Source organism: Carcharodon carcharias, chromosome 1, assembly GCF_017639515.1.
Source record: "Carcharodon carcharias isolate sCarCar2 chromosome 1, sCarCar2.pri, whole genome shotgun sequence".
In the NCBI taxonomy this organism is placed as follows: domain Eukaryota; kingdom Metazoa; phylum Chordata; class Chondrichthyes; order Lamniformes; family Lamnidae; genus Carcharodon; species Carcharodon carcharias.
The window spans coordinates 181,337,209-181,359,150 of NC_054467.1; the positions used below are offsets into that span (position 1 = coordinate 181,337,209).

The following is a 21,942-nucleotide window of genomic DNA, read 5'->3' on the forward strand; positions in this document are numbered from 1 at the left end:
GCAGACCAGTCAGTAGCTGTCAGATATGCACTCAGACCTGCATATCATCACGCTGGTCATGGGCTGCTAACAGCATTGGATAGCCAAGAGGAGGACGAGGTGCCTAGACCTCCTTCCAGGTGCCCCTGCTCCTCAGGTAGTCAGGGAAGTGCCATTGTGAACTGAGAGGGAGGAAGAGCACCAGCCTGTTTTTCATGGGTGTTCCTCTCAGGTTTCTCCAAAGGTTAGCAGCTGCTCCTCAGCCCTCTGCTAGTGACCCCAGTGCCCCCAGTAGCAGTGGCCACAGGGGATATACCTGCACCAGTGCAGGAGCAAGGCCCTCCATTCCTGGGGTAACCAGAGGATGGCCGCCAAGGTCATCTCTGGCATCGAGGCATTGCACTTAGCAGCTTGCCTTCACCTCAGATTTAGATGTCAGGTTTGCATCACATCGTAGTGATTGTAACGGTAACAGAAGGAGCAGGTAGGTGCACCAGGGTGAAACGTGTTCAGACTTTTTATGACCATATATGTTAGTGTTTGATTAAATAGCCATGTTTATTTTATTTGTGTGTGTTGGCTGGTCTTATTATCATGACCTAGTTAGCAGTGCAAGTGCCTGTAGAATAAATAGCAAACCTGTGTGGTTAAGGCGGAGTAGTGATCTCCCCTTGGTTAGGGTGGAAATCATGGAGTAGCTTGTTGACAGACATTGGCGAGTCGCTCTCAGGTGGAGATGCAGAGACCTTGTGGGTGTAAGTTCTGGAGCATAAGGCTTTATCAAAGACATCATGGCTGATGGTAACTGTTGAGAATGAAGTCTGACAGGCCTCCCTGTGACTTTCCATCACCCTCATATCAGGTGCAGGAGTCCCAACCGACTGGCCTGCCTGCTCTGATCCCTCCTCCCCATCCTCCTCACCAGATGGGCAGTGGGGCCCCTCCAGGTCCGTTGTTGGCAAGGCCTCGCCCCTCTGCTGTGTGGCATTGTGTATGCGTAGCAGGCGACTGTAATCCTGGAGACCCTCTGAGGTGCATACTGCAGAGGTCCACCAGACTTGTGCAGGCAGCAGACTCATTTTTAACAAGCTGATGGTCTGCTCAGCAGTCGCCCTTGTTGATCCATGGGATTTATTGTAGCATTCCTCCGCTGGATCTGGAAGGTGCTTCAATGGTGTCATCAGCCTGATCTCTAACCACTAACACCCAGATTCTCTCCATCCAGCTATGCAGGGTTCTCGAAGAGCTGTGGCACCTGGGAGTCGTGTTGAATGTATGCATCATGAGAGCTCCCAGGGAACTGAGCACACACCTGGAGGGTACGTCTCCTATGGTCGCACACCAATTGCATGTTAATGGAGTGAAACCCTTTGCTATTGATAAATGATGCAGACTGGTCCCAGGGAGCTCTGATTGCCACATGTGTATACTCAATAAGCCCCCCTCTCTTGTGGGAAGCACATGATGGCCCCAAAGCCCACAGATCTTTCAACCTGACTCTCTGGGTCTGTTCTATATCAAACAAACTCTCTGGCCCTTTTAACCAGGGCATTCATCATCTCTTTGATGTGCGGCTGCCCATGTTACCCTGTGGAGTCCTGGAATGAGTTGCTGAAGAAGTTTAATCTCACTGTCACTTTCAAAGCCACAGGCATTGGCTTCCCTCTGAGTGCCAGGGGCTGCAGGTCATCATGCAGCAGAGCACATAGGTCAATGATGGCCTTCTCAAGACATCTTCAATCTCCACTGGCAGCAGCTCTCAGGCATCTGCAGAATGGAGAGATGAGACATGTAGACTCTGGGACATGGCAATGACCTTTGTCTGACTAGCCCCTGGTTTACTCTCTCCTGACCACCCTCAGCATCTGGTCCAACTGAGCTCCTTGATGGCCTTCTGCAATTTGGGCCTCTGGAGCCAGTTCCATCCTTACACTGTGCTGCTTCTCCCTGCCTGTGCCTCCAGGAACACAGGGTGGATGAGACTCATGTTACCTCTAGAGTCTCAACAGTTGTCAGGACCAGGGCAAGGGTGTGTCTCCCAGAAGTTCCCCAGCCTTCAACAAAAACCTGGCACTTGTGGTTGATTTGCCTTTTCCACAGCCACAAAGATCCAGCAGCCAGTGTGACCTGCCCTCGACCTCCCTATTATTACCCTCAACCTTCCTGAGATCACCCTGTCCTCCCTGAGATCACCCTGTCCTCTCTGAGATCACCCTGTCCTCTCTGAGATCATCCTCGTCCAACCTGAGATCACCCTGTCCTCCTTGAGATCACCCTGTCCTCTTTGAGATCACCCTGTCCTCTCTGAGATGACCCTCATACCCCCCAAGCTCAGCCTCAACCTCCCTGCGGGGACCCAGTGATCCCTGCAATGACCCCGTCCTACCCACAGTGAATCTTGTCTTCCTGCAGCAACACTTGTCTTATCCACAGTGACTCTTGACCTCCCCCACGATGATACACAGTCTCCTCTCCCCTCTTCCAAGGACATTTCTGAGTAGTGGCAGGCAGTTCCAACTGCCTCACCTTCCACCTCATAGACTGACTCGCTTGCTTACTGCCAGCTTTAACCAACCGGGAAACTGAAGGCCCGTGATCCCCGTATGTCTCACACTTAATTTCAAGAATCACTATAAGTTCAAGTTTAATGAGTATTAATGACATACACAGCCATTGAAATGACCTTCCTGCCATGTGGCGTCAGTGTTGCTGTCCCACTTCATGCGGAACAGTGATTCCTGCGTGATTCAACACCATGCCAACCACCCCCTGCTCGCTCCCTGCTCCCTCAACCAGATTTACATTCTGCCCAGAGTTAATGTTATAGGCAAATGAACTTTTATGAGTGTTATAATAAAACGTCATCAGCCTGAAGCTTTGAGGATAATTTCAAACTCCAACCCTCACACTTCATGTTGTAATGGAGAACGGATGGGTGGGGGAAGGGGACAAAACCACTTATAGGAGATGGGCTGTCAGTTAAATATTTTAATGAAGCTGCATGCCTCAGATTTTCTCTCTTTTCAAACTTGAACATTAACTGGCCATGTTTTCCAGGTCCCAGGAAACCTGGCAGCTAAAGGAAGGTGTGAAGATCTGGGTGGAAGGGGAAATTGCTTTTTCAGCACTGCTGTGGACCAGGAGGGGCTGGAATGCTTCCTCCCAACAACCAAGCAAACCTGCTGACCTCTCCCCGACAATTGCTGATCACCTCAACATGTGAGCATTGATAAGTCACTGTAAACAATGATAAGCCCCGACGGTTAATGGTCTTCCTCCCATGATCACTAATCTTGACTCAAACATGGATCCACCTTCCTGCAATCATTGATCCCATCAACTCCACTATTTCTGATTTCAATCTCTCTCCAACCCCCTGAGATCATCCCTTGACACTCCAAACCATGTTGTACACACCACCCCCCAACCCCTCATGGTCTCTATCCTGAGCAGCAGGAAGCCTACCACAACCTGGGCTGCAGCCTTTCTCTAGGAGCCTTCTCTGTGTAGTAACTGAACTTATCTTGTTATCTATCAGGGATCACGTGATGTTCTGGGAGGCTCCGAACAATGAGCTCTAAGTGCGGGCAAGCCGGGGGCGGGGGGAGGTCTTCCTGATGAGAGTCCTGATTGAACATATAGCACCTGAAAAGCTCTCTTATTAAAATTTATCTGTTTCTTGTTGAAACCTGTGTGCTCCTCGATTCATTACATTTGGTGACGAGGTTAAAATAGCTCTGACTCTGCACACTGCCCCGTTACATCAAATCTTAAGATAAAGAAAAGACTACTCACCAGTCATGCCACTCTTCAACAGAATTGATTCTTTTGATGTGACTATGGAAGACTGGAGCCAGTATGCAGAGCATCTTGGATTTTATTTCGTAGCGAACAAAATCAATGCGGAAGAAAATCAGAAATCCATCCTTTTGAGTGTACGTGACAGCAAGACATACAATTTCATTCGCAACCTGACGGCCCCAAGCATGCCCAATTCTAAGTCCTTTTATTAGTGAACCTCGTGAAAATGCATTTCCAGCCAAAGCCATCCATAATAATGTAGTGTTTCAAACTTAATTCCAGAGTTAGGGCCCCAGGAGAGTCCATCGCCGGTGTACGGTTAAAAAAGGAAAAATGTACATTTCAAGCGCCAGAAGTTACAGTCACAGGGTCACAGTGTGGATCCCATGGGTTTGAATCCAGTAGAAGAGGAAGTTCAGGCAATAAAAGATGCGCCCTCATCATCCAATGTAACTAAACTTAAGTCCTTCCTGGGTATGATCAACTACTGTAGCCTCTTCTTGCCTAACTTATCAACTGTGTTGGCACCATTACACTTGTTGTTAAAAATGAATCACCGTTGGTCATGGAATTCACAACAGGAAGAAGCCTTTGTAAAAGTAAATAAACTGTTGCATTTGTCTTGTTTATTGGTACACTATGACCCATCGAAAGAGTTGGTGTTAACATGTGATGCCTCTCCTTATGGTGTGGGACCTGTGTTATCATATAGAATGGAAAATGGATCAGAAAGGCCCATTGGCTATGTCTCCTGAACCCTCTCCACAGCCAAAAGGGGTTATTCCCAGCTAGAAAAGGAAGGTTTATCGGTGGCATTCAATGTGAAAAAATTCCACCAGTACCAACATGGGTGACATTTCACCTTTGTGTTGGACCATAAACCATTACTGGGTTTATTCAGTGATGATAAGGCCAAACCACCAACAGCATCAGCAAGAATACAACGTTGGGCTTTGACTTTATATGCGATTAAGCATAATTTTATGTACCACCTTAGCTTACACATTGTAAATGTGGACACACTCAGTTGCTTCCCGTTACCAGATAGCATTGTACATGCTCCTGTTCCACAAGAAGTTGTACTATTACTGAATTTCTTGGATTCTTTGTCTGTGTGTGCAAAGCAAATTAAAAACTGGACAAACAGAGATCCAATATTGTCGAAAGTCAGGGACTTTGTTTTGCAAGGATGGTCAAATTCACCTGTAACTGAAGATTTGAAACCATTCCATGCCAGAAATACAGAGTTAAGCTGTCAAGATGGAATTTTGTTGTAGGGTTCAAGAGTTTTCGTCCCATCACAAGAAAGAGAACCACTCTTGACAGATCTTCACAGTGCGCATCCAGGCATATTAAAGATGAAAATGCTTGCGTGAAGCTATGTCTGGTGACCAGGCATTGACAGTTACATTGAAAGCACGGTCAAGCACTGTCTCCAATGTCAGCAACAACAGAAGTTGCCTGTTTCAGCTCCCCTGCATCCGTGGGAGTGGCCTGGTCGATCTGGGTTAGACTACATATCGATTATGTAGGACCATTCTTAGGTACCATGTTTTTTGTTGTTTGTAGATATACATTCTAAATGGATGGATGTATACGAAATCAAGTCAACAACATCGAGCACAACTATCAAGAAGCTGTGTCACTGTTTTAGCATACATGGCCTACCCAAAATTGTTGTTTCTGTTAACAGTACAGCCTTTACCAGCACAGAGTTTCAGAAATTCATGAATCTGAATGGAATGGGACATATTAAAATGGCCCCTTACCATCTTTCATTGAATGGTTTAGCCAAGAGAGCTGTACAAACTTGCAAGCCTGGTATGAAAGGTTATCAGAACGTGCTCTAGTATCTCAACTTTCTTGCTTTCTTCTCAGTTATTGTATTGAACCATGAACACAGTAAAGCTCGCACATTCAGTGTCGGTGACACAATATTCATGGAAAATTTTGGAACTGGATATTGTAAGAAGTATTTGGATGTGCAATTGTGATGCCATGGCATACAAGGATATTGGCTTAGTGCTGGAAAATGGGATTAGAATATTTAGGTACTTGTTTGACCAGTGCAGACTCGATGGGCTGAAGGGCCTTTTTCTATGCTGTAGACCTCTATGACTCTCTGACTCTATTGTTGGGTTCCTGGAACCATTGTCTCAGAGACTGGTCCATTATCTTTCCAAGTCCAAGTGGAAGATAGAATCATTCGTAAGTACGTAGATCATATTCTTGCAAGAGAGACATTCCAACCTCCAACTATTCTGTCTGTGATTAACATCAAACCATCAATTCCTGAGGTGACAGATTGACCTAGAATAGACATGCCCGATGTCTCTGTAGAGTTGCCAAACCCTGAACTGCCACTTTCTGATGATGTGTCTCATGTTGCAGTTCCAGATCCTGTTGAGGAACCTCAAGTGGTAGAGCTATGTCACTCTAGCCGTAAAAGGAGAGCACCTCAGAGACTTGATCTTTAACCACCTAAAGTTGTATATATGTATATGTTGCTGGATATATATATATGGTTCCCTGTAAGTAGAAATTGTGAAAAAACTAAGGGGGAGGGAATGTAGTAACTGAGGGTGTAGCCTCTCCTGCTATCTATCAGGGTTCACGTGATGTTCTGGGAGGCTCCGACCAATGAGCTCTAAGCGCGGGCAAGCTGGGAGGGTGGGGCTTCCTGATGAGAGTCCTGATTGAGCATGTAGCACCTGAAAAGCTCAGTGTAATAAAGTTTATCTGTTTCTTGCTGAAACCTGTCTGCTCAGTTGAGTCATTACACTTACCTGGCAGGGAGCCAAGCCTGTCAATCAGGCTGGCTTGTTTGAGGGAAACCCATTTAAAGAAAAGGTAAGTTTGGAGGCCAGGAATCCTCCTCCCTGCTTGGACATCCCACCCCAGTGAATACTGGGGTCATTAACCCTTGCTTCTTTCTCCACAGATGTGACCTGACTTGGCAAATGTTTCCAGTATTTTCTGGTTTTGTTTCAGATTTCCAGCATCCACTATATTTTGCTTTTACTGCACTTATGCTTATATTGAGGTCTGAATATGCACTAACCAAATAATATTAGAATATATATCATTCATTGTTGCTTGGAAATGTTACTGCAGGATTTGTTGCTCTTAGCAATTAAAACATGATTGTTTGTAGTTCCTTGTTGTGAAGCAAATGATACCATAGCACTTAAAAAGATTAACAACTCTAGTAAACTCGTTGGACAGTATAAGGGGAGCAGGTTGGCAGAGGCTCACTGGAGAAGGATCAGGGCTAGCCTTTCCTCTCTAATAAGCGTACTGCTACCCTCTTATTCTTCCTTATAAAACATTCATGTCCTTGAAAACAAAAGCTTCCTCATTTATGATTTCATCCTCAAGGAATGTATGACATCCTGGACTGAACCAAAATCTGGTTCACAGCTGCCAATTCCTTTCTTCTCAACAATGCTGCCCTGTCTGGATTCAAATCCCCAATTTAACCTATGCTGCAGTGCATCTCCAAATCCTCTCTCAGTCTCTCTTCCTACTTATTTGGTTCCTTTCTACATTTGAACATCCTTTCACGACATAATAATAGGGCATATCCTCTCGGAAATAATTCTTTTGCCTTCAGCACTCAAACCCTCATCCGTAATTTCTGAATCGCCATTGCTGATAATTGTGCTTGGGATGGAATATTGGGTACGCCCACAGCGTACATTGCAACCCTGTGTCCCACTGTGTTAAGCATAACTCCTCATCTTCTGAGTGCTGAGTTTGCCTAGCAGGGATGTAACTGAGGCAAACCAGCATTGTTCATCAGGCAAATCTGAAAAATTGCACTAAGTTCCTCACTGTTGTGAATAGTATGGACTAAACTTGCTTCTTGTCCATATGAAATGCAGTCATAAAACTTGCCATCCTTACCCTATCTGGTCTATATGTGACTCCAGTTCCACACAAATGTGGTTGATTCTTAACAGCACTCTGAACTGATCCAGCAACTTAGCTGTATCAAACCACCAAAAAGACTGCAATGGTTCAAGAAAAATGCTTACCACCACTTCCTCAGGACCACTAGGAGTGTGCAATAAATCTGAAGAATGATAGGTACTTCATAAAACAGTAATGTTTAAATAGAGAAGTGGAATTTAGTTGACCAGGTTCATAGATTAAACTTAGTAATATAGCCTATAGTAATATAGCCTATAGTAATAGCCTATAGACTATATTACTAATTACCAATAGGTTGCTTATATTTTTTTCTAGGTGCCTGTGTGTCATAAAAACTGGAAGAGAAAATTTAAACAAGACAAATAAGCAGCATACATTTCATTCTGGCACCTTCAATCTCTAAGCTGTGTCTGGAATCTCACTTACAAAATGTCTGCACATTTTCTTATAGAACAATTGTAACTGCACTTCCGCAGTCATTCATTGTCTTGAAACATTTTAGGATATTTCTCCGAAACACAATAGGATCTTGCCAATTTTATTTTAAAGGCTTGTTCCACAATGTTAAAATTAATTGAAATATAACGACCTTGAAGCTTCAACACAAATCAAGGATGGATTGGCTGTGTGCAGCAAGAGTTTGGAATGGAACCTGGTTCCACGAGGAGCAAAAACAGAAAATGCTGGAGAAACTCAGTAGATCTAACAGCATCTGTGGAGAGAAAAAAAGCAGGAGCTAACGTTTCGAGTCTGTATGACTCTTCTTCACTCTGAAGGAGAGTCATAAGGGCTCGAAACGTTAACTCTTTTTTTTCTCTCCACAGATGCTGTTAGACCTGCTGAGTTTTTCCAGCATTTTCTGTCTTTGTTTCAGATTTCCAGCATCCGCAGTATTTTACTTTTATCTTACTGGTTCCATGAGGACACTGTTTTATCACTCCATCTATTTTCCGGTCAAGGGATATGGAAGATAGGTGGATCTTCCGTTCCTCCCACAATGTTGGGGGTTGCTCCAGTGATACTCTTGAAATTATACAATTTAAAGACCTCAGCAAAACTCGGGTGACCTAGGTCTCTTTAGGGGTTTTTGAAAGGCTTTAAACTTTTACAAGACTGAGGTGATTAATTTCCTATTGCCAGGAGGAAGCAGAAGACTCCAAAGTTTGTTTTTATATTTGGTTCAGAAGGGACTGACAAGTATGGGCTGGGGTAGGAAATGGTGGAATGTCCTCTTACCACAAAAGTGACACTTCCCTTGCAATTTGAGACAAAGACCTACTGCAAAATGAATTCTATTCTGCCACTTCTTCACTGCTGGAACTGCCACAGTGGAATTTTGGGCCCGGTGATTACAAGACTAGATATTAAGTCCACATAATGTGTAGAGGTGCATTCATGTGTTACCATCAAGACGGCTGATCCATTTTCATACTTCCGTCCGCCAGTAGCTGGATCACACATTGCACTGATTGTAGGCACTTCATTTTCGCCTATTAGAGGGAGTGCACCACTACAGAACATTGGCAAAGCTGCTGGCTCAACAGTGCTTGATGATTTTATTTCATTTTGCGCATCTACGAGAAAGAACATATAGCTTCAAACAGAAAGATACTTTGCTTATCATGGAGTATCATCAGATTTGAAATTTGCATAACAGAAGTCAAAATTGAAAAATCAGCTGTCTTACTAATTTCCTCATGAATGTTTTATCAATGGCAAACTCCTTCACTTTAAAACAGCATTACATTATTATTTGTATAGTACCAGTACCAGAAAGGTCATCTTCCATTGCTCCCAGCACTAGAACAATGCTCAGAAAAGAGCAATCTGGTGGTCTTACTGCAGCTTTGAAGATGGTCAACTTCAATGCAATTTCCAAGTTTTACAATACATTTTTGATAGCACCAGCACCAGAGTAATGGTTACAAACAAACAATGACTTCGGGAGTCGTGGAATAAAATGTATTTGGGATCGACACTGTTGCACGGAAAGGTTGGTTGTGGGTTTGTGTCTGTGATTCTCATATGCTGAGCCCTCAGACTCAAGCCATGTTGAGAGACATCGAGTGGAACATTCAGTTTATTCCAGTCAAAGGGAATGCAACTCGGACAGAGGTTGCAGGTGGCAATTGTTGTTGGTACAACAAGGGTTATTTTACTAGAAGGCCACAATGGATGATTGATGGGAAGAATATAGCTGCTGTTTGTCTATTGTTACCAGTGTGAAGCCTGAGCCATTTTGAAGAACAGGCACAATTTATATACAGCTGGTGAACTGAATGTTGAGTGAAGCCTTTTGTTTAATTCCATTAAAAATTGATTCAGATTTGCTGTGCTGTATACTGACTTTTTAAAAGGGATGATTTCTTAACAAAGTAAATGAGATCAGAGCCTCAATATTAACAGGGAGGCGAAATGGTGGGTGGAAGCCTACTAGTGTGCAAAGAAGACAAAACCATGGGAGTAGAGGCCCTCAATCTCAACAGCATGGCCTCATTTAAATAATTCTGGACACTCACTGGCAAGGTTTAGATTGCCTAGCTGGTAGGAGGTAGGGCAGAAGCAAAAGGCTAGCATACAAGTACAGCAAGTAATTCGGAAAGTTAATAGAATGTTATCGTTAATTATGAGGATTGAATATAAAAGTAGGGTGGTTATGCTTCAGTTGTATAGGACACTGGTGAGACCACATCTGCAATGCTGTGGACAGTATTGGTCACGTTATTTAAGGAAGGATATAAGTGTAATAGAAGCAGTTCAGAGAAGGTTTATGAAACTAATACAAAGAATGGGCAAGTTATCTTATGCAGAAAGGCTGGACAGGCTAGCCTGTGTCCACTGGAGTTTAGAAGAGTAAGAGATGACTTGATTGAAACATATGAGATCCTGAGGGGTTTTGACACGGTGGATGTGGAGACGATGTGGGAGAATCTAGAACAAAGGGTCACTGCTTAAAAATAAGGAGTAGCCCATTTAAGACAAAGATGAGAAGAAATGTTTTCTTTCAGAGGATAGTAAGTCTTTGGAACTCCCTTCCTCAAAAGGCAGTAGAAGCAGAGTCTTTGAATGTTTTCAAGGCAGAGGTAGATAGATTCTTGATAAACAAAAGAGTAAAGGGTTACTGGGCATTGGCAGGAGGTTATAGCCAGATCAGCCATGATTGAATGGCGGAGCTGGCTTGAAGGGCCGGGAGCCCTCCTGCTGCTCCTAGTTCATATATATGTAAGGGATGAGGCTGTGATCAGGATGGGTGATGGAGGCTAAGGCTGCACTCGGGGAGTCAGTGATGGTGGTAGGGGAGAGAAAGGGGTCATGAGGTTGGGGAGGCAAAAATGTTTCCTTGAGAGGCTGACTAGGGGAGAGTACCCCTTAATTGTTCTGCCCAGCGTGATGTCCACAAGGAAGCGCTATGCACTCCCTGTGCAGGCGGCAGGGGGAGGGGGATTCCCTGAGCCAAGAGTGCGCTCTTTCGCGGAAGAGCACACTCTCCCTGAGGTTAAGTGCTGCCTCAGGAAGATCTGCTCCTGTGTGAAAAAATTTTAAAAACAGAACAGATAAATTCCCCTGACACTGTCACATGAGTTGGGACGTGTCCCTTATTTTCACTGACACTTTTATTAAAAATTTTAAAACCTACATGAAACCTTATCCCACCCATGGATGAGGTTTCATACTTTTTCTTAAGCCCGCCAAAGCTCGTGGCCTGCCCGCCAACCTTAAGGTTGGACGGGCAGGTCCATTAATCACTTTAACTACTTTGTCAATGGCCTCAATTGGCTGATTCTGCTGAGCTCCTGCCGACCTGAAAATTGAAGTGAGGCGGGATGACGTCGGGAGTTCAGCCCGATGTCACCCCACGTCATTTTATGTGTCTGCAAACGGGTCCCGCCCCCCCACTCGCCGAGCGGGAAATCCTGGCCATGATTTACCTGGGAATGCAATGGGTTGACCTTATATTGTTTGATTCCAGTATTTTAAACCCTGACCCTCTCCTGCCTCTTGTGAAGAGCTGGTGAGGTGGCAGAAGGTGGTTTAAAATTGGGGCCCATATGTTAGATAATTCCTGAAAATAATTTGATGTCAGGGACACATACAGATATTCACACTTTGTTATATTATTCTAGTTGACATATTTGATATCAATGATTTTTAATAATTGGCTTCATGCTTAGTGGTGTAATTTCTACGTCAAATTTTTGATTTAATTTCTAAGCAAGGCTTTATTAATTGTTCTCAGTATCCTATCCAATTATCAGCAAACTATCTAACTACTACCATTAATTTATAACTAACCAGCCATAATAGAGTATACAATTGTATTTTAGTAATATGGTATTTTGTTCAAGAAACACATTCACAGCCCCAAGTCTGAATTACAGTGTGATTCACTTCGAAACTTCATATATGTTGTAGGAAAAACTTAATTTCTAACCATTTTTTGACAAGTAATAATGTTTTACTATATGTATAATGTATAATGTATTAATAATGTAATATTAGTAACTTTGGTAACTGGTTTTTGACATTATTCAAATGGACTTTATAAATGCTAACATTCATTTTAAAATTCATTTTAAAGCAATATTAAATAGCAAATTGCGGATGCTATCAATAATATGCATAGGTTTGCACTCTTGGAGTTATATTAATAATGTGCAACAGCCAACATGAGAATATTCAGGCACCACATAATGGCGAAAGGATCTGCATTTCTGAACCAGACAGGACGGCAACCAGAGAACACAGATTAAGATGATTGACAAAAGAACCAGAGACTATATATGGGAACATTTTTTTGACGTGCTGAGTTGCTGTTATCTGCGGTGTACTGCCTGAAAGTGGGAAGAAAGCAGATTGAGCAGTAACTTTCAAAAGGGAATTGGATAAGTATATTTGAAAGGAAAAAATATATACGTGGCTGTGGGGAGAGAGCAGGGTTTGGGACTAATTGGATAATTCTATCAAAGAATCAGCATGAGCATGAAGGGTTGAATGGCTTCCTTTTGCGCTCTGTCATTCTATGCTTTTATGAATTACAAATTTTATTTTTTTGTGAAGAATACTAAATGTAAACACATTAGATAAAAACTTTGGACTATCAATTATTGGATACATTTGTAAGATATTCCTCTGCTATTTCAACTGAGGTATTGATAAATATTTCTGTTGAATTTGTGAAGATAAGAATGTATACAAATTCAAACATTGTACACAAATATAACCAACAGTAATTTCTAACCAATTGTATTATAATAAATACATTTGAAATATATTTGCAATGCTTCCGCTACATGAAAGAATTTGATAAAAAGCAAAAAAAAGTACAATTTGTTTTGTGCTTAAAGGCTGATATGGAAAGCTCTCAGACTCTTACTCATCTGCTGTCTTGTATTGCAGTTTGATAAAGGAACTTCATCAGAAGGGTGAGCATTGTCTGCTTCTGAAGTATCATTTTGCTCAGCTGGTTGTATTTTACCCAAAGATGGTTTGTTTAGTTTTCGGCATGTTAACAAAAGTAGGAAGCTCTTAATATAATCTTTATATGGAACTTTCTTTTCTTCCTTTGTATTTGCAGTTAGTGTATCCCCAGAAAAGAAATTGAGAAGAAGAGCCAAGAACAAGTTTAGCACCTGCAGAACAGTATTGAAGAATTTAAAATCATTATTAATGGTTATGATGAAAAAGGTAAAATTTCAGAATATGTCTTAATAATGGTTCAGGCAAGGTACATTTTTAAAAGGACAACGGATGATATACGATGGTTTTGATTTCATCTAATCTCTCTTCCTGCTTTTTTTAACTGTTAAAGCCAATAAACAGGTTAATGATAATATTACCCTAAATATTGTGTTCTACCTCAGTTAGATTGTTAGAAGCAGTGCCCAATGGGTGGAAAATAGGTACCCAATTTATCGGAAGTCACTCTTCTGCACCTCCTAATGGGTTATATGTTGCATGGCAGCACTTTCATAAGTGGCATGGTTATATTATATTTTGATTATTTAATCACTTGTTCATTTTTTAATCAAATAAAATTGCTTAATGTAAAAGGAAAATATTGCAGATGCTGGAAATCTGAAACAAAAACAGAAAATGCTGGAAAAACTCAGCAGGTCTGACAGCATCTGTGGAGAGAGAAATGGAGTCAACGTTTCAAGTCTGTATGACCCTTCTTCAAATTGCTTAATGGTTTGAGCTTAAAATGGTGATAGTGGGTGCTAATTTTGGCTAATTATTGGCTACATTTGTAAGACATTCCTTTTCTATTTCAACTGAGGCATTGATAAATATTTCCGTTGAATTAGTGAAGATACGAATGTATACATATTAAAATTCTGTTCACAAATATAATCAACAGTAATTTCTAACCAATTGTATTATAATAACTACATTTGAAATATATTTGCAATACTTTCTCTACACCAAAGTATTTGATTAAAAGTAATTAATTAATCAGAGGCTAATTTTTTATCAAATAAATTTGCTTAATGGTTTGAGCATAAAACAGCAGTGGTGGGTGCTAATGTGTGGGTCTACTACTTATCAAAGACAGGAGGGAGACTTTATGGATTCTAGAAGATAATTTCAGTAGCTAAAATAATTAAGAGAAAATTAAAACAAAAGCAAAATACTGTGGAAGTTGGAAATCTGAAATCAAAATGGAAAATGTTGGAAATACTCAAAAAGTCTTGTAGCATCTGTGGAGAGAGAAACAGTGTTAATGTTTCAGCTCAAGGACCTATCTTCAGAACTGAAGGATGATAGAAAAAGGCTTTGAGCAATGAAAGGGGAAGGTGAGGAAGAAGAAAAAGAGGGCTCTGTGATAAGATGGAGGATAGGAGAGATTAACTGAGAAAAAAATTGCATGGTACAAAAGGCAAAGGGAGTAGTAACGGTTGTAATAAAGAAACAAAAGATACGACCAGAGTGGGTGTGAATGGCAGAATAATGAATAGCGATATCCAAAAGCAAAGACACGAGAAACAGGGTTAAGGCAGGCACATGCAAAAAACGCCAGAAACAATATGTTAGGACAAAGTTTATGGTCTAAAATTTTTGAACTCAATGTTGAGGCTAGAAGGCTGTAAAGTGCCTAATCGAAAGATAAGGTGCCGTTCCTTGAGCTTGTGTTGAGCTTTGGAGCACTGCAATTGGCCAATGACGGAGATGTCAGCATGACAGCAATGTGGAGAATTAAAATGGTAAGACACCAGAAACTTGGGGTCATGCTTGTGCACTGAGTGAAGCGATTCCACAAAGTCTGTGTTTAGTCTCCTCAATGTACGGGAGACCACATTGTGAGAAGCAAATACAGTATACTACATTGAAAAAGTACACGTAAACCACTGCTTCATCTAGAAGCAGTGTTTTGGTATTTGGACAGTGAAGAGAGAGAAGAAAAGGGCAGGTGTTACACCTGCAATGTTTGAATGAGAAGGTGCAGTGGGAAGGGGACAGGGCATTGGGGGTGATTGAGGAATGGACCAGGGTATCACAGAGGGAATGGCCCCTTCAGAATGCTGACAGGGGAGAAGAAGGGAAGATGTATTTGGTAGTGGCATCACACTAGAGGTGATGGGGATGGCGGAGGATGATCCTTTGAATGTGGAGCCTGGTTGGATGGAAGGTGAGGACAAGGGGAACACTACCGCAGTACTGGAGGGAAATGGATCAAACATAGTTAAGAGCCCTGTCAACCATGGTGGGGAGGAATCTTGGATTGAGGCAAAAGGAAGATATATCAGAAGCACTGTTTTGGAAAGTTACATAATCAGATGTGAGGGAGACAGAGAAACAGGGAGAATGAAATGGAACCCTTACAGGTGTACAGCACAAGGAAATGTAGTTGAGGTAGTTATGGAAGTCAGTGGGCTTATAACAAATCTTAATTCATTAATAAAATTCCAGGAATAGAGACAGAGTAGTCAAAGAAGGAAGGGGAAGTGTCAGAGATGGGCCATGTGAAGGTGAGACAAAGGCAGAAATTGGAATCAAAGTTGATAAAGTTTTCCAGTTCTGGGTGAGAGTGGGAATTGGCAGTGATACAGTCATCAATGTACCGGAAAAAGAGTTGGGGGGTTGTTGGCGGGGCAGTGGGGGCCTGAGCAGGACTGGAACAAGCAATGTTCCACATCGGAGGCGGTTCAGAGGAGGTTCACTAGATTGATTCCAGAGATGCGGGGCTTGTCTTATGTGGAGAGGTTGAGCAGTTTAGGCCTATGCTCGCTAGAGTTTAGAAGGATGAGAAGAGATCTAATTGAGGTATATAAGATGCTAAAGGGGTAGACAAAGTAGACGTGGAGCGGATGTTTCCCCTTGTGCGGCATTCTCGAATAAGAGGCCATAGCTTTAGGCTAAGGTTTGGTAGATTTAAATCAGAGATGAGGAGGAATTACTTTTCTCAAAGAGTCGTGAATCTGTGAAATTCACTACCTCAGAGTGCAGTGGATGCCGGGACGTTGAATAAATTTAAGGAGGAGATAGATTTTAAATTAGTAATGGGTTGAAAGGTTATGGAGAGAGGGCGGGAAATGGGACTTGAGGCCGAGATGTGATCAGCCATGATCGTATTGATTGGCGGGGCAGGCTTGAGGGGCTGAATTGCCTACTCCTGCTCCTAGTTCTTATGTTCTTATATCCTATGAAAAGGCAGACATAGTTGGGTTATATATGGGAACCCATAGCAACATTGTTTATTTAGAGGAAGTGAGATGATCTAAAAGAGAACTTATTCAATAAAAGAACAACTTCAGCTAGGCGAAAGAGGGTGGTGGTGAATGGGAACTGGTGGGCCTCCATTCAAGGAAGAAGCAGAGAGCCCTCAGACGTCCTGATGGGAGATGGAGGTGTAGAGAGATTGGACATCCATAGTAAGGTCAAGAAAGCTGTTAGGACCAGGAAACTCGAAATTGGTGAAATGATGCAGTACATCAGAAGAGTTATAAATGTAGGTGTGGAGAGACTGGACAATGGGAGAAAAAATAGATTCAAGATAGGAAGAAACAAGTTCAGTTGGACAGAAACAGATTGAAACAATGGGTCTACCAGGACAATCGTGTTTATAAATTTTGGGAAGGAGGTAAAAGGGGGCTGTTTGGGTTGGGAGGCTATGAAGTGGGAAGCTGTGGTGGGAAGATCTCCAGAGGAGATGAGGTCAGTGACAGTCCTGGAAACAATGGCTTGATATTTGGTGGTGGGGTCATGATCCAATAGGTGATAGGAGAAAGTGTTGGACAGTTGGCACTCAGCCTCTGCCAGTAGAAGTCGGCAATGTTAACTCTGTTTCTCTCTCCACTGATGCTGCCTGACATGCTGAATATTTCCAGCATTTTCTGTTTTTATTTAAGACAACCTTTGTTCTGTTCATTGGCCTGGACACATTACTGAATTACCTTCTAGGTAAGAGAAATGTAGAGTGAGAGGTGTGAACATAACCCAAAATGTACCAGAAACCCAATGGTCACACTTCAGGTAGAGAACCTAAAGCTATTGCCTCAGGATAGGTGTTGTTGGGAGGGTAAACTCTGTAGACCTCAGCAGTGTGAGATCCTGGGGATTTTAACAGTCTCTTGCCTGACACAATTATTGATAGAAAATCATGTGAGATGTAAAACTGGCTGCCAGCTTTCTGCCACCTGTATTTTGCCAGCAATACCATTAAGACTACTCCCCTTAAAACCAATTGCTAATCATATCAAACCTCAGGGAAATGCAAGTGCAAGAGCATCTTCTATAGTCACAATGCTGGTTTGAGCCACATCCTGAAACTCTCAATCTTATGAATGATGTTCTCAGTGCCCTGTACAATGTTAGTTCCTATTTCTCATCTACATGTTACTTATCTGACATCCAGTACTGGATGAGCAAAAATTCCCTCCAGTTAAATATTTGGGAGACTGAAGCCATTGTCTTCGGTTTCCACTGCAAACTCCATCCCCTAGCCCCTGACTCCATCCCTCTCCCCGGCAAATATCTGAGACTGAACCAGACTGTTGAAACCTTGGTGTTATATTTGACCTCATGGTGAGCTTCCGATTATATATCCGCACTGTTACTAAGACTGCCTATTTTAAACTCTGTAACATTGCCTGACTCCTCCCTGCTCATCTCAACACCTGCTGATACCCTCATTGCTACCTCTATGTTTGACTATTCCAACATACTCCTGGTCGGCCTCCCACATTCTACCCTCGGTAAACTTGAAGTCATCAAAAATTCTGCTGCCTGTGTCCTTACTCACACCAAGTCCCATTCACCCCTAACCCCAGTGCTCACTGGCTGATATTGGTTCCTGGTCATGCAACGCCTCAATCTTAAAATTCTTACCCTAGTTTTCAAATCCTTCATTTCTCCTTATCTGTAATCTCTCCAGCCCCACAACCCTCCAAGATAACTGCGCTGATCTAATTCTGGCCCTTGAGCATTCCCGATTTTAATTGCTCTGCTATGGGTGGCCATGCCTTCAACTGCCTAGGCCCTAAACTCTGGAAATCCCTCCCTAAATCTCTCTATCTCTTTCTGAATTTAACATATTGTTTAGTGCCTACCTCTTTGGCCACGCTTTTGGCCATCTGTGCTAATACCTGCTTATGTGGTCAAATACAAGTTGTCATAGTAGATAAACTCCCTGCAATTCTAGAGTCGCAACAAATTACAGCTGCTGTGTTGGTTGCAAAGCTTCCTCAGACAATAGATCATAATAGACTGATAATATACATTCCTTATTTCAAAATTTATGCAAAGCAAAATATACATTTTAATACAATCACAGCTGACTACAGACCAGATTAATGAATACTGAAGAATACTATAAATTAGTATTTAAAAATCTGATTTATAATTGGCTATAGTTAGTTTACTATATTCAAAGGATAATTTTGCATTGCACTCTATATTTTTAGCACGTTTTCCTGTTCCTTTTAAAAATATTAATACCTTAAGAATATTATGCTAAGAACAGTAAATAGGTTCAACATAATCTGAAGCCACACATTATGCGTACTTACCAGAAAGTTTCCAGCTATATATGTTAGCAAGAACAGTGGGAGACAAAAGTACATCTTTGAGCAGCGCATACAGTCATATAAAGGTTCTATCCATTCCCCACATAAAATTCGAAACACCATTATAAAGGAATTGTAAAAGCCTCTGAAATTCCATCTTGGTATTTTGTTGCCTTCAAATGCCTCCTATAATATCAAATGAAAAACATGGGGCGATGTAAAACAAAGAAAGTGATTATCGCAGAATGCAGAATAGTGAAATACTCATCTTATTCTATGAGTGAGAAAGATTTGCTACATCCAGTGTGCTGAAGTCACAAAATGAGTTGTGAACTACTTTATCACCTATGGAAAACACACAACTATTGTTGTTTTCTATCCTGTATTCTGTTAACAATTGGCATAATCCTAGAAATAACTCTTGGTAATGCTAATGGATAAACATAAAATACGTTTATATAACATTCCTCCGTCCTCTATTTTGCTGGAGATGTTAATTCGTTTAAAATAAACAAGCTCAAATCTCTACATTACAACAGTAAACAAAGAAGCATGAAGCATTCATCTGTTAATAGCATCAACAGTAATTTCTAGGTTTGATTTAAGATTTTTTAATGGGGATTGCTACAAGTACTCTGAAATTATGTTGTGGGCTGCCTCTCACCAGATGTAGCTCACAGCTACTTTGAAGGTCCTTTCTATGGGCATTGAGTATTATAATTAAAAAGCACTCTACTTCGATATTATTAGCTTCATAAAGGTCATCGAGTTGGTACAAGTGTTTGATGTCGTGATATAACTATTCTGTTTCTTAAGGAAATTTTCAAATTTATTGTCAGCTGTGATGACACTTGTGCTTTGGGGAAAAGCCTATATTTGCTTCTGAGGTCCCTTTAAGTACAAAATAAGACTAAGAAAATTATGGCATTGTGTTCTTACACTTTTGTGAAGTCCTCATGTGATCAGGGTTGCTATGGAACTGAAGCAAAGGGTATATGGATAACTGATTAGATATTGGATTGCAGCTGATCTCAGAACACAGAAAAGACAGATATCTGTGTCTAGAACAGAACCTGTATTTGAGGGGAACAGAAAAGTTGTCTTTTAAAAACAGCTAATACAGTTAAAAAGGTCAGAAAGCTGAAGACAAGGAGATCAGGGATGGTGGATTAGACAAGACTACTGCTGCTATTTCAGTTTTTTCAGAGCCAACCAGACTGTTTAGCGGATTCAGAGAAAGGAGTCTCTGGAGATTCTTGCCATCATGGCTGTTGTGAACCTAGGTAACGAGGTTCTACCGGGTTGTGCCATTTGGGTGTTGATCATACAGGAACTTTGTATAGAACATGGCTGCTGGCAAAAGTGATTTGATGGCCAAATTGATTTAGAGATAAAGCGAGAGATCCTACGTACCAGAGGCTGAGTTAAAGAACATTGGAACTGCACTTGGTGCCATATGTGTGCAGGGAGTAATGTGGATACTTGTGGTTTTGTAAGAAATATCTTTGATATATTGACTATTAAAAGTGAAATATTTGAAATATAATTTTCCTGTTAATTAATGTTTGAAGTGTGCTGATTTTGGTTTGATTGTTACAGTTAAAGTTTTAAAAAGTGAATTTGTGTCCATCAGTTTTCTTTTTCTTGGCATTGTGAGGATTCCTTTCTTTTAAAAAAGTTATCAGACTCTATGGGGATTGTAACACAGCCTAAATACAGTCAAGTATCTAGTTTATATTTTCTACGCAAAAAATGCAAAATATGCAAAAAATGGTCACTTAGCTGTGGTATAGGAGGTTTTCTGACACATATGGAACTATTTCTAGCCAGCGCAAACTGCACTGTTGGAAGCCTATATCATGATGATAGCATCACTTAAAGCTAACTTGTGCTGCTTATAGCTAGCAAAAAGCAAAAGGGGGAGGTGCATCATGTCTGGAGCAGGTGTGACAGTTGTGCAGAAAATGAGTCTGTCCTGGGAACCATGGAAGAATGACGCAACATAGACAGAGTGGGCTCGAAGGATGTGTGATGCTGTGCTGGATGCCTTGGTGGAGGTGGTGGGAAGGAGGAGAGCTGTCCTGTATCTTTTGGGTGGGTAAGGGGCCCTCTGGACACATATTCAGAAGGCAGTAGAAGCAGATAGCCATGGGGTGCAATGCAAGGAATCAAGCCCCAGAATCTGGATGCAAGCAGTTCATTGACCTCATGCAATTAGTTAAGGTCAGTGAATGCATCTTAAAATGCCTCACAAACACTGCTCAATTCATCACATCCCATTCATTCATTTATCAATAATAAACCTGACATTCATATGCTTCACCTTACCCTCACACAATTAACACTACTACATTCATATACTTCACCTTACCCTCACACACTTAACACTGCTACAAGCCTTACACCCACATCCCACAGGTAACTGGACCATGACCAGCAGTGGGACTGAAATCACTGAAGGTGATGATATCCTCATACCTTATCCTCCTTCTTAGCTCACACCTCCCCCTCATCCCACACTCTCTTCTGAGACGGTGTAAGCATGCACCTCTTTTATTCATCCTTTACCGGCCCCCTCCACTCCTGCCAGCTCCTGCCCTTTCTCCAAACACAAAGTGCAATCTGACCAGGCAGTAGAGAGCAGGAAAGACTGTGATGATGAAGATACATTGTCACTTGATTTCACACTCACAGCCACCAGCTTGGATTTTGACACTGTGCCTTATTTAGAGGCAGGATCTGCATGTGGGAGACACAGGGCATGAGAGGCCTGCAGAGCAATGGGCATGGATAGACACCTTGATTATATCACCCTTCATTCTTCTATATTCAGGGGAATTCAAATCAAGTTAATATAACCTGTCTTCATAATTTAAACTTCTGAAGCCTTGGTATCATTCTTTAAGCACTGATGTCATTCTTCTCCTTCAACCTCCTCTATTATGAAAGGTTTTGATGGGATGGATACAGAGAGAAGGTCACCTCTCAGTCTTGTTGGGAAGAGCATAACTGGAGGCCATCAATATAAGATGGTTACCAAGAAACCCATGGGGCATTCAGAAGAAACCTGTTTACCCAAAGAATGGTAGAAATCATGGGGAACATAGGAACATAAGGACTAGGGGCAGGAGTAGGCCATTCAGCCTGTCAAGCCCATTCTGCCATTCAGTATGATCATGGCTAATCATCCACGTCAATGCCTTTTTCTCACACTATCCCCATATCC

At 41.8% G+C, this 21,942-nt stretch overlaps 1 protein-coding gene across 1 annotated transcript in view; it reads right to left on the reverse strand.

Annotated features, from left to right (window-relative positions):
- Positions 1-21,942, reverse strand: part of LOC121275700 (sodium channel protein type 3 subunit alpha-like) — a 204,554-nt gene that overhangs the window by 118,926 nt on the left and 63,686 nt on the right. The window contains exons 11-13 of the mRNA XM_041183284.1: positions 18,720-18,889; positions 13,088-13,343; positions 9,118-9,287 (exon numbers count right to left, since the gene is read on the reverse strand). Of these exons, the coding sequence (XP_041039218.1) occupies positions 9,118-9,287; positions 13,088-13,343; positions 18,720-18,889 (596 nt within the window). The remainder of the gene's footprint in view (positions 1-9,117; positions 9,288-13,087; positions 13,344-18,719; positions 18,890-21,942) is intronic.